Source organism: Chiloscyllium punctatum, chromosome 20 (genome assembly GCF_047496795.1).
Source record: "Chiloscyllium punctatum isolate Juve2018m chromosome 20, sChiPun1.3, whole genome shotgun sequence".
In the NCBI taxonomy this organism is placed as follows: domain Eukaryota; kingdom Metazoa; phylum Chordata; class Chondrichthyes; order Orectolobiformes; family Hemiscylliidae; genus Chiloscyllium; species Chiloscyllium punctatum.
Window position 1 is genome coordinate 40,748,849 of NC_092758.1, and position 15,405 is coordinate 40,764,253.

Sequence of the window (15,405 nt, forward strand, 5' to 3'; positions counted from 1 at the left end):
CCAATTATTTCAGGGTAAGCAAAGAGTTTCACAATTTTAACTTCCTATTGTTCTGGTTTCCACAGGGCAACTGGAGTTAAATATTGTATCCCAGCAATTTTGCCAGTAGAATAACAGGTTCCTAAATCAAGACATTGATTTTGAATGAGTCTTTGCTGTCAGTTTCAAAGTTTCTAAAGAGGAAAAACTGGCAAGATCAAGTTTGCCACAGAGAATTCCATTTGAAAGTAAATCAGCCCTTGGCAACGAAATTCAGAAATTTCCCTCCAATTAAATTTCACATTATCCATCTAACAAAAATCTTTGTTAGATAAGATAATAAACTCCATAATTGATCAAGGTTTTAGAAGATCTAATTTTATTGATTAAATGTAATAAGAAAGTTACAATCATGGAATTATTACAGAACTTGGGCACCCAGCATGTACAGCACTATATTGATGGCAATAACTTTATTTAAAACTTGAATGTATAAAATTCATGGTCAACAAGACTTAATAAAAAACATGAAAACTTGCTAAGTTATTCTGGAGTAATCATACTGAACACATTTATTAATAAACCATAATTGATTTGATGGTTAACCATTAGATAATTATGCACATCATTAGGATTGATAATACATTAGCATTTCAAATCACAAGTCCATGTTTTAATATACATCTCACTAGAAAGTGCAAAATTTGCTAGTGAGCACCACAAAAACCACAACTCCTACCTGTCTTAACCAGCTGGAACATGAGGCCAGCGGCTGGCTAGTACAGGGAGAGAACTACAGCAATATAAATTAGCATCTGCTCAATCTTTGTACAGATGCAAACCACACCAGCTGGGCACTGAAATGGGCCAGATTTTGTTCCCTGAAAAGGGGACGTCTCATTCCAAGTACAAACCTTGCGATCAATCTCTGAAGGACGAAGACTGTGCAGATTCTCTATCCTTAGCCCCAACCCCACCAACACAGCTAGCCTTAGATAAGTATAGATTCTGCCTTGTATTTATTTCAATGTGAACCCAAACATATTTTTCGGTGAAAATTCACTTACCCTGAAGTGCAGTAAAACCATTACTTTTAGAATTGAAATTGCAACACCTGCATTGTCCAGTCATGTTTAGTGTAGAGCTTATTCAAAGATACTGGAGGAGAGGAACTGCTAAAGAGACAACTTCAGGGTCAATAAGAGGATTTTCTTTTTCAAAATGCAAAACAAGTGTAGCAAGTGTAAAAATGTAGGAAGAGAGTTTCAGAAAATAATTCCAGAACAACCAAAAGTTTTACCACCAACGGTGTGATTGCACATGAGGACAAAAAAGCATAAGTCACAATGTGAAATGTAAGATTCATGGAACATACACAAGTAGGTGAGGCCAGAAAAGTGTTAATAATGGAGGCTGAGGATTACGAATTTGATGCATTGGCAGAACAGAAATCAATGAACGTTGTTAATAAAGGGGTTAGGAGTGGGGTTTTGAACAGATTTGGTTGTGTTAACGTGGGGCACAGTAGACAAGGCAGCAAAGCATGAGAGAAGTGAGTCTAAGTGACAAACCTTGCAAATACGTTGAAGAGTTAAACTACAGAAGGCAGCAGTTTAATTATTGGACAAAGTGTGGACTTTTAAAACTTGGCATAGAATCAATCAAGACACTGAGTATTCATAAGCAGCTGTGATGTACTAGAATCATTGAGACAAGTGGAAGTAAGGCAGCTCACAGGGGACCATTAGAGAAAATTCTGGAAAAAAGGATGGACGAGTTGACTATGTTAACATCTAAAGGTGCAGCAGGTCAAGCACCACATGTGCAGTAACAAACAAGTCCTGGAAAACTCACACAGGACTCAAAATGTTAATTTAGTTTCTCTCTCTGCTGATGCTGCCAGACCTGCTGAGTTTTTTCCAGCATTGTGTTTGTTTCAGATTTCCAGCATCCGCAGTATTTTGCTCTTAGCAAGAGATGCAGTTTATGACATTAAGCAAATTAGTTCCAGCACTGTAGGGGCCGAAAAGCCAGGTTGGGTGTGTTTAAATGGAAGTTTTTGAGCAAGGTGGGCATAAAGCTTGACTACAACAAAGAGTTAGAAATAGAATTAGCTTTATTGTCACATGTACTCAAATGAGTGCAATGAAAAGTTTACACTTTAAAGATAGAGAGATGGAGCAGCAATTGGAAAAGAAAATGGGCTTGACTTCTTGAGAAGTAATGTAGGTGGAAGGGGGTGGTGAATTTTGGCAGCAGATTTCAAATGAAAACAATGTAGATTTTAAATACAGGTATTTTTCAATATTGTGAAATGGTTTATCATTTCAAACAAAGATCTGCTCTTGGGTCCTTTCTTGAAAGTGAAAATCACTATCACAAAGCTCACTACCATAAAAACAAAAATTGCAATTCAAACTGTGGGCATTTGGGAAATTTGGAGGACAGTCTTAAGAAGTAGAAAATGAACTGGACAACCATAGAAATGCTGAGAAGTCACAAAAATATAATATTTTCCATAGATGACACTAATAACACTTACAACACATTCATATGCCTTACAATGTACAGCCTTGAACATAATTCTGATATTGAACTTTCACTGAACCAGCAGTTTGATTTTTTTTAATATCAGTATTTAAAATAGTTGTCAATCTTAGAACAGATCATTAAAACTCACTAAGATCATTAAAAGCCTACTCATTCCTCCAAGTTATTAGTTACCCCTGTAACTGTAAAGTCCTTTGAATTACCTGAAACTCTTGCTAACCTTCAATTATATGACAATTTTCCATTAACATAAAGGGTGAAAATATTCAATGTTATCTAATATGATCTCCACATTGATTTATTATAAAGCAAGCTCAACAGTGTAATCACCAAATGGTATTTATCGCTTTAGCAAAAACACCAAAAACATCAACTTACAAATATAATCTCCTAACCTCTTACATGCAGTTTCAGATTTAGTTATCTATAATGACTTCCATTTTGAGAATTTATTTCATCTTGGATTCTTCAGTTTCTTTCATTAACATTAATGGGACATATTTTCCACACAAAAGTAAGTGGATTTTGAAGTTAAAGTGTTGTAATTCAGGAAGAATCAGCTGGAAATAAACTATAAGCAAATGATGTCATCTGAACTAAGCTTGATCCATTTTATAAAACATTTTAATATTGAGCGACTTAGCAACAAACCCAAACAAGCAGTCAAAACGCGCCCATAAATCCTAGCCGCACTCTCCTCCATCGAAGACATCTTGAAAATGACTGCTAGACTACTCAGACCTCTTGGCATGATGGTAGCCCACGAACCCACCATAACACACTAAAACAGCAGCTAAAGACCCTATATAGACAGCAAGCAAAACGAATGTCATTTACAAAATACCTTGCAAGAACTGTAACAAACACTACATTGGACAAAAAGGCAGAAAACTAACACCAGGATACATGAACATCAACTAACCACAAAATGACATGACCCACTATCACTGGTATCCTTACATATAGATGAGGAAGGTCACCACTTTGATGCGGACAACACATCCATCCTGGGACAAGTCAAACAGAGACATGCCTGAGAATTCCTAGAAGTATGGCATTCCAACTGGAAATCTATAAACAAACACATTGCCTTGGACCCCATTTACCACCTTCTGAGAAAAAGAACAGGAAATGACATCACCAACACAACAAATGACATCAACATAGGAAATGATATCACCAACCCAAGAAAACCTAAACACAAATAGAAAGTGGGACATAATACCAGTGCTTCACCAGAGGCTCACTGATGATGTTACCTAGTATGGTGACAAAACGTTTAAAAACTAACCTTCCAGCTCAGCAATCAAGCTTGCATCCAAAACCTCAACCTGAGCTACAAATCTTCTCAAAACATCTTAGTACTGAGTAAACATCACTAAATTTAAACATTGCATAAGTATGTCTAACAGTTTGGTTTTATGGCAAGAGACAGAGTGTGATGGCCAAAAGTTGTTTTTCTGATTTGAAGCCATATTGCTGGGTACCTCGCCGTTAGTAATGTATATTACCGATCAAGACATTAATGAAGGAGGTATGAGTAATAAGTTTACAGATGACATGAAAACTGGTGATGAGGTAAATAGCAAGGAGGAGAATCTGCAGGACGATATAGACAGGCTGGTTAGCTGGGCAGAACAATAGCAAATGGAATTTAATCCTGAAAAGTGTGAGGTGATGCATTTTCTGTGGACTAACGAGAGAAGGGAATACATGATAGATGGTAGGACTTAGGAAGTACAGAGAATCAGAGGGACCTTGGTATGGATGTCCATAGATCCTTGATGACAGCAGGACAGGTAGTTAAGGTAGCAGGTGGATAAGGTGGCAAATGGGACACTTGTTTTTATTAGTCAAGATACTGATTATAAGTGAGGAAGGTTATGCAGGAGCTGTAGAAAACATTAGTTAGGCCAAAACCGGAGTACTTTGTGCAGTTCTAGGAAGGATACGATCACATTTGAGAGGGTGCAGAGGGGATTCACCATTACAGCTATGATGGGAGCTGAACACCTGAAATGCCACAGCATATGCGGCTACAGGCCAGAGACTGTAAAATGGGACAAGAATAGATTGGTGTTTGATGACCAGTGTGAGCACTATAGACTGAAGAGCCTCTTCCATGCTGTGACCCCTATACCAGAGATTCTTTCTGATAAAAAAAGCCAAATAATTGAATTTTGCAGAACATGTCACCTGCAGTTCTTGACAGCAGTGCAGACAATATTTGGAACTTTGAATCAAATAACCCATACCTGAATGCCCAAGTGAAAATATTACAAGATATCTATAAGATTTGGTGCTATTTCACAGTAAGCAAATATACATATTGATTATAAACATCTGGTTGTATTATCTTACGTCAGTTAGGTCAGTGAGAAACTGTAAATTGTAATTTGTCCTTAGAAGACGACTTCCAATATTGCCAGGTATTATTCCAGAAATTCAAATCTAAAAAGGTCATTCAAATTTAGGACATAACACGCATTTGCAAAAACATGTTTTCTCCAACAAAATGAGGAAATATTGCAAAAAAAAAAAACCAGGGCTAATTCATTGAAAGTTTCAATACCACAAGTACTTATGAAAATGTTTCCCTAAATTCCTTACAGAAAGAGAAACAACTTCGAGACAGTTCTCCCAAAATTTTGGAACAATTTCAAATAACAATCATGAGAAAATGGAGTCTGTCTGTATAATTGTGTAGTTAACAGTACTACTTCCTCAGACGAATGCCAGGAAAAACATTTAGAATATTTCATTTATTAAAAGATGGTAGCAAAATGAAATTCGCCATCAGGACCCATTAAGAGCATCAATTTGCTAAACAGTTCAGCGATTGATTAGATTTCTCAATTTCCTGGTTATAGTAATAGTAATTTGGAGTAAAATTGCTATGTTTTATGTTATTGGTTTTGTGTATTTCTTATTGATCCTTTTTCATTTCCTTCAATTTATCATTGTACATCTGGAACTGAGAGTCTGTTCCGAACAGCTTGTCCCACCACGTGAAGGTTGAAGAGTAGTTTCCAATGAAGTTCATGTGATGAAAGTCATGGAAACGGGAGCCACCATAAAATGGAATCAAGTGCAATGGATTCAGGGGAACATCATAACCACTGAGAAGAAACAACAAAAATCATTAGCAAAGGAGCAACTTTACTCAGACATTTGTGTTTCATTCACATTATGGTATAAGACCATAAAACACTGGAGCAGAAGTAGATCATTTAGCCCTTATAATCCCTTCTGCCATTCAGTTAGACCATGACTGATCTGATAATCTTTTTAACACATGATAATTTATGGAGTTCCTACATTGGATGTGATTGGTAATTATGGCACAAACTGTGTGTGTCCATTTTGAAGAATGATCTTTTCCCTTGAGTTTCCAAGAACTCAAATGCATTTTCAGATCAGTAAAAGCAAAATCTGCCATGAATCAGAATGTGTTTTAAAATGTCAATATTTGTAAAAAGATCTTTTAAAAAAATGACCTCTTTAAACTTAATAGTGGAAACTTGGTGCCGTTTGATTAATAAAGCAGGACAATGGATTTAGCACAACTTAAACGGCTCAACCTCTCTTCATAAGACATGTCCTCATCTCTGGAATCAATCTAGTGAACCTTCTCTTAACTGCCTCCAATAAAACTACAGCCCTCCTCAAATGAGAGGACCAAAATTGTACATAATACTCAAGGTGTGGTCTCATTACTGCCCTGTACAGTTCTAGCAACACCTCTGCACTTCATTCCTTCAGTAATAAATGGTAAAATTCCGTTTGCCTTCCTTATTATCTGCTGTACCTGCATTCTAGTTTTCTGAGATTCATGACCAGGGACACCCAGAACAATGGGGTGTTAAATCATTATTTAAATAGACTTAATGTACAGGGAAATTTATATAGAGAAAAGACAGGAGATTTGCACTAAGTCAAAATGCTCAAAGATCCAGCGCAGATACAATAAACTAACTAGCCTCCTTCTGCAGCATACAAGAAACTGTTTTGTCCCTTTGAAACATATTTGGGATGCCATAATGTTCTCGTCCAAAAGTCAATGCAGAATTCATAAAGTTAGTTTTATGTTTGTCTAGTTTTGGGGAGGTATGGTGGCTCAGTGGTTAGCACTGCTGCCTCAGTGCCAGGGTCCTGGGTTCAATTCCATCCTCAGGCAACTGCTGTGTGGAGTTTGCACATTCTCTGTGTCTGCCTGGGCTTCTTCTGGGTGCTGTGGTTTCCTTCCACAGTCCAAAGATATGCAGGTTAGATGGATTAAGAAATGCAGGGATAGGATAGTGGGTAAAGCACTATCCTATAGGATAGTGGGTTGCTCTTTGGAGGGTTGATGTGGACTCAATGGATCAAATGCCCTGCTTCCACACTCTAGGGATTCTATGATTCAGTTTGGATTCCATGGGACCAACCATCAGTGATTCGGTTATGTTCTCTGAACCCTAGACTCAGCTATTGTTGAAGACTATCTGTTGTCAGGATACGGTTATTTGATGTAATGGTGTAAACATTAGACTCCCAGAATTTGGTTTGAACAGTGTCAACATAAAAGCAAGTAAAATTCAATTTCAATTTGATTTCTGATAATATTCCCCATAACTGTTTACTACAACTTGATTTAACTAAATTACATTCATAACAAAACAAACTCATGGATCAAGTGGAGTGTCATTCAATGTTCTGATTTATATTTGGTGATCCAATAGAGTGTCAGAATAATATTTATCATATGAGCTTGCAGTGAAGTAGTAATGCCAAAAGGATTGTTTCCTCCTCTTTTGTTTAATACATTCTCAAACTTTAACCAAATTGGCATAATGATGTTACTTGAATGACATCTTTACCTGTGTACGTCTATTGTTTCCAGGAGACGAAAGATCACCCAAGCCCAGAGGAGGATTACATGATTGCAGAAGATCATGATGCCAATGAAGAAACCCATTCCGAGGATGAGTGTCTCTGCTGGGTGGGCATATTCAGCTTGCATGCCAAATGGCGCCTAGATAACAGAAATTTGAAGAAAAATAAAACTGAGTGGCACATGCACAATCATTCACTGAAAGTAAACACTACTGTAAATGACATAATATTAACAATAGAGGCTGGTGGAAGCACAGTGAAAAACTCTGTTAGTAATAGCAAGAATTAGTAATAAAGCCTTCGAAAGCAGAGTTCGGAAGTTTGGCATCAGCAATTATTCAATAAATGAGATAACTCCAAATTAATGGCTTGGTTGACTAGGTTCCAAGTGAAATATTTTATGCATTCACTAGTTCTCAACTGAAGAAAAAAAAGAGAACAAACTAATATACATAATTTTCAATATCTTAAAACAAAATAAATAAAACAACTAACTTACATAATAGCCAAGAAAATGATTCATAGAATCAGGGTGTGGTCCCACTGCAACAAATGAGTCACATGCCTAAAAAGAACAATCATGGAGCCACAGGAAACTGCTCCACTAGGGTTATTCATAATATTGCTGTCAACTGCAAGGCCACATACAAAATGCAGATGTGAACAGGACAAAGGGCAAATAAATTGAGAAATATGCAATCTTGAAGTCATTGGAACAGTAAATGAGTATTGAACAATTGGTGGCGTAAAAGTTTTCTCATCATGCCAAAACAAAAATAGAGACTCACCGTAAATTCATGATGAACTTTATGAATATATTTGTAGATTCTCTTATGGTGCAGCAATCTATGCAGGAAGTAGTGCCAAGTATCTTCAATAATAGCACAACCCAGACATTGCATTGCAATGACCTGCCTGTATCAGAAGGATAATGCAGTGGCATTTAGGAATATTATATCGGTAAAAACTATTCTTTTGAACTTGAATTGGTGGAATTTCATTATTGAACCACAAGACTAATTTCCTGATGTTGCACAGAACCTTATCCATCAGCACTACACATTAGGAATTCAGGAGCCACTCTCATGATTTTGAAACATTTTAACTTAGTGGTCTGAATTTTTGAAATGCAATCTGAGGTAATGAAACTTCCTATCCCATCAGTAGCACAAATTCAGAAAATTATCTCTCACCATTTTGTCTGTTATTCTAGTTAACAACAAGTGTTTCATGTCATTTTCAATAACATGAAAAAGACTGTTGCTCTTAACATTGGAAATAACTTGCACTTATTGCATACTGGCTTCAATATAACAAGCTGCCTCAAAGCAGTGCATAAGGGGCTCTGAGAAAAAGCTGACCACAGTGATGGCTAAAGTGATAGATTTCATATCAAGCTTCTGAAAGTGAGAGGGTGAGATATTGTAACACAAGAAGGTCAGAGGAGCACTTCAGTATGGAAATCTACAACAGGTGAAGACTCTGAATGGTGGTTGCTACTGGTTAAACAAGGGTTGAAAGAGGTTGCAGAGTGAGTGGTGAAGAAATGCTCTGGAGTATGGGAACCAGTGAAGATTGATGAGGACTGCAACAATGGGTGCCATGTCTCTTAGCAACAGCAAGATCCAGACAGAGTACTGTGATAATCTGACTATATCAGATTCAAAATTAATAATGCAGTAAAGTTCAACATATAGTATGACAGACAAGCAAACTTGATACAAGTTAAAGGTGTCTTTTGAATGTAGCTTGGGAGTCTGGCTAAGATGGGAAAATTCTACCCTTGAAGTGAAAACTGTGGATGAAAACTTTATTGATACAGCTATGAGACAAGCACATCTTACCATCGTGGCATTTTCTCCCAGTTATACGGAATGTTGAAGAATTCAGTGAAGTAATAAGTACCACAGATCAGAGGCAGCTGGATACAGAAGTGATTGAATAGCAGCACTTTGAAGCACTTCCACTGTTTCTCAATACTCTCTGGCTTGTCCTAAAATTAAAAGTTATTCTAATAACAGACTGTCTCATCGTATGGACAATTTACAAAAGCAAATACAGTTTTCTTGTGCACGCATAATCCAGCTCTAAATATTCACTGGCCACAATCACAGCAGTTATTATGGGATTCTCTCCATGTTTCAATTCTTTCACGAATCAGTGGGACTGCAGGTACATCATAGTAATGCAGGCATTGATGCCTCACCTATCAACTTTGGGACAGAGCTCGCTCGGCCTCTATTTTTTGAACTCTTGGTATAAGGAGTAGTCGCCAAGGCCTTGCATGTTGTTTGTGTGCAGAGATTTCACTCCTTCCATGACCACTCCCAGAATCCATGAAAATTTGGCACATGGCCATCTTGTCTTTTTCTTGTTTATTTTGTTGAATTCCCTAAGAAACCTAAAGGCTAGGGTTTGATTAAACAGCAACCATTGAGAAAGTTCACTTGGTCAGGTCATGTCAGATAAACAACGCCTAGAAGTTTGATTCCAATTAGATGATGACTGAAACCAGCTAATCAATTCAGATACTTAATTTAATTCAAATCATTTTTAAAAAAACTTATTCATTCACAGAATGTGGAGAAGGTGATGGTTCACCTTGAACGCAACTGAGTGAGTCGCTAGATCATTTCAGAGGGCCGTTAAGAGTCACTCATAATTCTGTGCGTCTGCAGTCACAAATAGGCCAGAGTAGTTAAGGATGACAAACATCTTACCTAAAGGGGCAGTTGAGAACCAGATATGTTTTGCAATAATCTGGAACATCCATAGTCACTTTTATTTATAATAGTTCTTTAATGTGCCAGAAATGATGGGGAATATTGGGTTTTTTGAAAGGGAAGAACTGAAGCAAATCGGTATTAGTAGAAAAATGGTGCTGGGGAAATTGATGGGGTAGAAGACTGATAAATCTATATCAGGGCCTGATAATCTATATCTTAGAGTACTTCAGGAAGTGGGTCTAGAAATAGTGGATGCATTGGCAGTCATCTAAGATTCCTTAGAACCTGAACAGTTCCTACAGATTGAAGGGTAGCCAATGCAATCCCACTATTACAATTGTCATTCACAGCTCCTAATCTCCCTATAATCTGTCTATGCACTGCCATTATCACCTCTTTATTGCTACCTTTGTTTCTGGAGCCATGACTCACCTTCTCTCAGCCTCGTATAAATACCTCCCTATTTCTCCCCTTTTTTTTTAGCTTTGACAAAGGGTCAGTTAGACTCGAGACATCAGCTCTTTTTTCTCCTTACAGATGCTGCCAGACCTGCTGAGATTTTCCAGCATTTTCTCTTTTGGTCCCACTATTTACAAATCGAGGTAGAGAGAAAACAGGGAATTTTAGACCAATGAGTCTGACATCAATAGTAAGGAAGATGCTAGCGTCCATTATCAAGAGTTTTACACCAGGGAATAGTGATAGAATCAGACATAGTCAGCAGGGATTTACAAAATGGAAATCAGCCTTGGCAAATCTACTGGAATTCTTTGAGGATGTAACTAGTAGAGTTGATTGGGGTAGCCAGTGGTTTATTTGAACTTTCAGATGGCTTCTGATAAAGTTCCACATAAAAGAGTAAAATGCAAGGTTAAAATACATGGGATTGAGGTAGTGTATTGGGATGGACAAAAACTGATGGGAGGCAAGAACAAAAGTAGGAACAAACCTGTTTTTCCAAATGGTAACTAGTGGGATACTGCAGGGATTATTGCTAGGACCCCAGGTATTCACAATATACATGAGTGATTTAGATGAAGGAACTAAATAAAATCTCTCAAAATTTGCAGATGAAACAAAATTGGGTGGAAGGGTGAGCTGTGAGGATGATGCTGAGATGTTGTAGGGTGATTTGGACAGCTGAATGAGTGGGCAAATGCATGGCAGATGCAGTATAGTCAGAGATTATCTACTTTGGTAGTTAAAATAGGAAGGGAGGTTATTACTTGAATGGCTGTAAATTGAGAGTAGGGAATGCTCAATGAGACCTGGATAACATCATGCACCAGTTGCTGAATATAAGCGCAGAGGTGCAGCAGGCAGTAGAGAAGGCAAATGATATGTTAGCTTTCATAGCAAGAGGATTCAGGTACAAGAGCGAAGACACCTTGTTGTAATTACTCAGGGCATTGGTGAGGCCACACCTGAAATCGTGTGCACAGTTTTGGTTTCCTTGTCTGAGGATAGTTATTCATACAATAGAGGGAGTACAGTGAAGGTTTACCAAACTGATTCCTGGAATGGCAAGACTGACAATGAAAATTGTCAGTGCAGATTGTATTCACTGGAATTTAGAGAATCGGGGGTTGGGATGCTGTCATGGAACCCTAAAAAATTCCAACAGGCCTGGACTGGTTAGATACAGGAAGGATATTCCTAAAACCACTAAAGTGTGGAGAAATGTCACAGTGGTGAGCCTGTGGAATTCACTATCACAGAAACCTGGTTGAGGACCAAAACATTGTATGTTCTGGATGTAGGTTTGCTCGCTGAGCTGGAAGGTTCGTTTCCAGACGTTCCATCACCCTATTAGGTAACATCTTCAGTGGGCCTCCATGCAAAGCAGTGTACATGATTCCTGCTTTCTATTTATATGTTTCGGTTTATTTGGGTTGTTGATGTCATTTCTTGTGGGGATATAATTTCTTGTTCTTTTTCTCAGGGGCTGGTAGATGGAGTCTAGCTCGATGTGTTTGTTGATAGAGTTCCGGTAGGAATGCCATGCTTCTAGGAATTCTCGTGCGTGTCTCTGTTTGGCTTGTCCTAAGATGGATGTGTTATCCCAGTCGAAGTGGTGTCCTTCCTTATCTGTATGTAAGGATACTAGTGAGAGAGGGTCATGTCTTTTTATGGCTAGTTGGTGTTCATGTATCCTGGTGGCCAGTTTTCTGCCTGTTTGTCCAATGTAGTGTTTGTTACAGTTCTTGCACGGTACTTTGTAAATGACATTAGTTTTGCTTGTTGTCTGTATAGGGTCTTTCAAGTTCATTAGCTGCTGTTTTAGTGTGTTGGTGGGTTATGGGCTACCATGATGCCAAGGGGTATGAGTCGTCTGGCAGTCATTTCAGAGAGTCTTTGATATAGAGGGGAGTGGCTAGGATTTCTGGGCGTGTTTTGTCTGCTTGTTTGGGTTTGTTGCCTGAGACACCGGCAGATTGTGTTCATTGGGTACCCATTCTTTTTGAATACGTGCTATAGGTGATTTTACTCTGCTCTAGGTAGTTCCTCTGTGCTGCAGTGTGTGTTGGCTCGTTAAAATAATGTTCTGATGCAGCTTTGACTGAGACAACACACCCATCTGAGGACAGGCCAAACAGAGACACGCACGAGCATTCCTGGAAGCATGGCATTCCAACTGAAACTCTATCAACAAACATCGAGTTAGACCTCATCTACCACCCCCTGAGAAAAAGAACAGGAAATGACATTGTCAACCCAAACATCTAAATAGAAAGCAGGAATCAAGTACAGTGCTTCACCTGGAGGCCCACTGAAGATGTTACCTAGTAGGGTGATGAAACGTCTGGAAATGAACCTTCCAACTCAGCGAGCAAACCTACAACCAGAACCTCAACCTGAGCTACAAATCTTCTCAAAACTCGCTAATATTGTATGTTTTCAAGGAGGAGGAGGGAGAAATAGCTCTTCTGGCTAAAAGAATCAAGGGACGGAGTGTGGGGAGGGCAGAATTAGGGAATTATGCTCAATCATCAACCATGATCATAATGAATAACTAACTCCTACCTTCTAATCCAGAATTTATATTCTCCAGTTACTGTGTTAGTACTTGAAGTCAAGTCTGTGGATCATTAGTTGAGCCTAAGAGATTACTGATCCAGCAACATGATCACAATGCTAGGATATGTTTTGTTTTTGTTTTATAAAGTTACTCTCCATTTATTGATATTGTTAGCATTAGCTATTTAAATAAAAATATAAATCAAATGTCACAGTTAATTTATTTGTTTAAATAAGCTGAGAAGGAAGGTTTGCTTGAAGAATAGAAACATGTATTGAATGAGGTCTTGTCTGGAATATTTGTGCCTATTGCTGATGGAGGATGGAATGCCAGCTAGAAACCATTTATTATGCACTTCAACTTTCCATATGAAACACAATCAAATACAAGTCCTGTTCAAAGTTAGCTTCACCAGAACCAACACTGTTAAGATTATCACAGTTAGTGATAATCTAAATTAATATTTCATGTTCTAAATGGTACCTTTATATAAGTAGTACCAAATATTTCTTGCAAATAGTATCTTAATCAGCCAACATTCTGTTGCAGTGACAAGTTATGGTCACATCTGTAAACTTCCTGTGACCAACTCTGTCCACTTTCAGAGATATCACTTCTTACAGAATACTAGACAATGATGGATGATGAGATTCATTTAAAAAATAAGAATAGTGGTTCTTAAGGTATTTATAACTAGCACGAACAGCATGGACAACCAAAGTGAGGCCAATAACTTTTTTTCGTGGCTGGAACTATAGATGCAGTCCTCGATGGGAGGGGTATACCTGCTCTTTTTTTAAAAGCATAATTTACATCCACTTGTCACTCCTCACACTTCCTCACTTGGTATGGCTTGGACACATATTTACCGAATGTTCCTGGCAGTGTGACGACTATCTGCTGCAAAATTTGAATCCGTGACTGGACAAATGCGCATTATAAAATATAATTATTGCGAACAGTGTGGAAAATCTATGCAGCGATTTGCCTAAACGAAGTTGTCGTTGAGATTCGGACTTTTGTTAAATACTGACTACAGTTCTAACTCTAGAGATTTTGTTGTTTCTATACTTGCACATCAAATGATCGCCAATTTGATACAATTCACTTTCTGTTAGTCATATAAAGATACCGAGATGCTGAATGACAAATTACACGCACAAAATTCTTGACAGCTTTTACAGACTGTTGACTTTTCTATTGTATAAATAATTCAACCAGAGACCATGGTAATCACTAACTAGTTAACGTTAAACGGTTGACCACATTTGATTGCATGAATCCCCATTAAAACATAAAATAATACTTTGGTAGAATTCAAAAGATGCCCAAGTTCTGTGATAAATAAGTGACTCCCCAACAACACACAATGACATTCATACCATTCTTACCTTTTGTATCTTATACTTCTGCATGGCTGGAATAAACTGAAAAATAAAACCTGGTAGACAGAACAAAAAATAAACGCCTTCGTGAACCAGAAGAGAACCCCAAGTAGCAATTTGAAATTTGGTAAAATTGTCCAGCATGTAGTTCCATGCATTTTTAAAAGGCTCTTGTAAAGGGTTTTCGGGGAGTAAAGAGTCCATGTAATCAATGGCTAGAATTGCAGAAGTGATAATACTGCTGCTGTTTCCATCCATCCTGCCGGTCGATCATTTGATGTTTAACGCGTCTAACCCGATACAACCTGACAGCGCTTCGCCGAAGTAGCACCATCACCTTATCCAGGCACGCTTTCTGATTGACAAGCAAATCGTCCAATAGAGGAACAGGACTGCCCTGAGTGACAGACCGGTCCTGGAGCTTGATCCACTCCGCGTGCGGGAGGGAGGCGGACCCTGCATTGCCTGGGTGAAAAGAACTCGACTCATAAGGATCAGCGGGTGCTGATTGGACGAGGCGGTGGACTGATGTTGCGCTGTGTGGGCAATCCAATATGGGGAGGATACGTCACAACAACCAAACTGGTATCATTTGGAGCCGGAAAAGATGCTGAATGTTTGTTTACACCAGTTCCAGTTACACATTTTATCGTTCCTTTCTGGAATAACCAAGCTTCAAACACCAATAGAGTCAAGTTTGTATGCCTAACAAAAAAAAAGCAAAGCTTTCAAAAACAGGAATTGTTGGAAAAACTCAGCGGGTTTGCTAGTTTCTGTGGAGAGAATGGGGTTAAGTGGTGACTCTCCACAAATCCTGCCAGACCTGCTGAGTTTTTCCAACATTTTTTGTTTGTTTTCTTGTGAATAGGCC

At 38.2% G+C, this 15,405-nt stretch overlaps 1 protein-coding gene across 1 annotated transcript; it reads right to left on the bottom strand.

Annotated features, from left to right (window-relative positions):
• Positions 1-337: 337 nt before the first annotated feature.
• Positions 338-14,872, bottom strand: LOC140492062 (methylsterol monooxygenase 1-like). Its single transcript, XM_072590729.1, has 5 exons — positions 14,541-14,872; positions 9,249-9,397; positions 8,193-8,319; positions 7,389-7,543; positions 338-5,648 (listed from the first exon to the last, which is right to left on the bottom strand). The coding sequence occupies exons 1-5, from the start codon at positions 14,790-14,792 to the stop codon at positions 5,456-5,458; spliced, it is 876 nt and encodes a 291-aa protein (XP_072446830.1). The 5' UTR covers positions 14,793-14,872; the 3' UTR covers positions 338-5,455.
• Between the last annotated feature and the right edge of the window lie 533 nt (positions 14,873-15,405).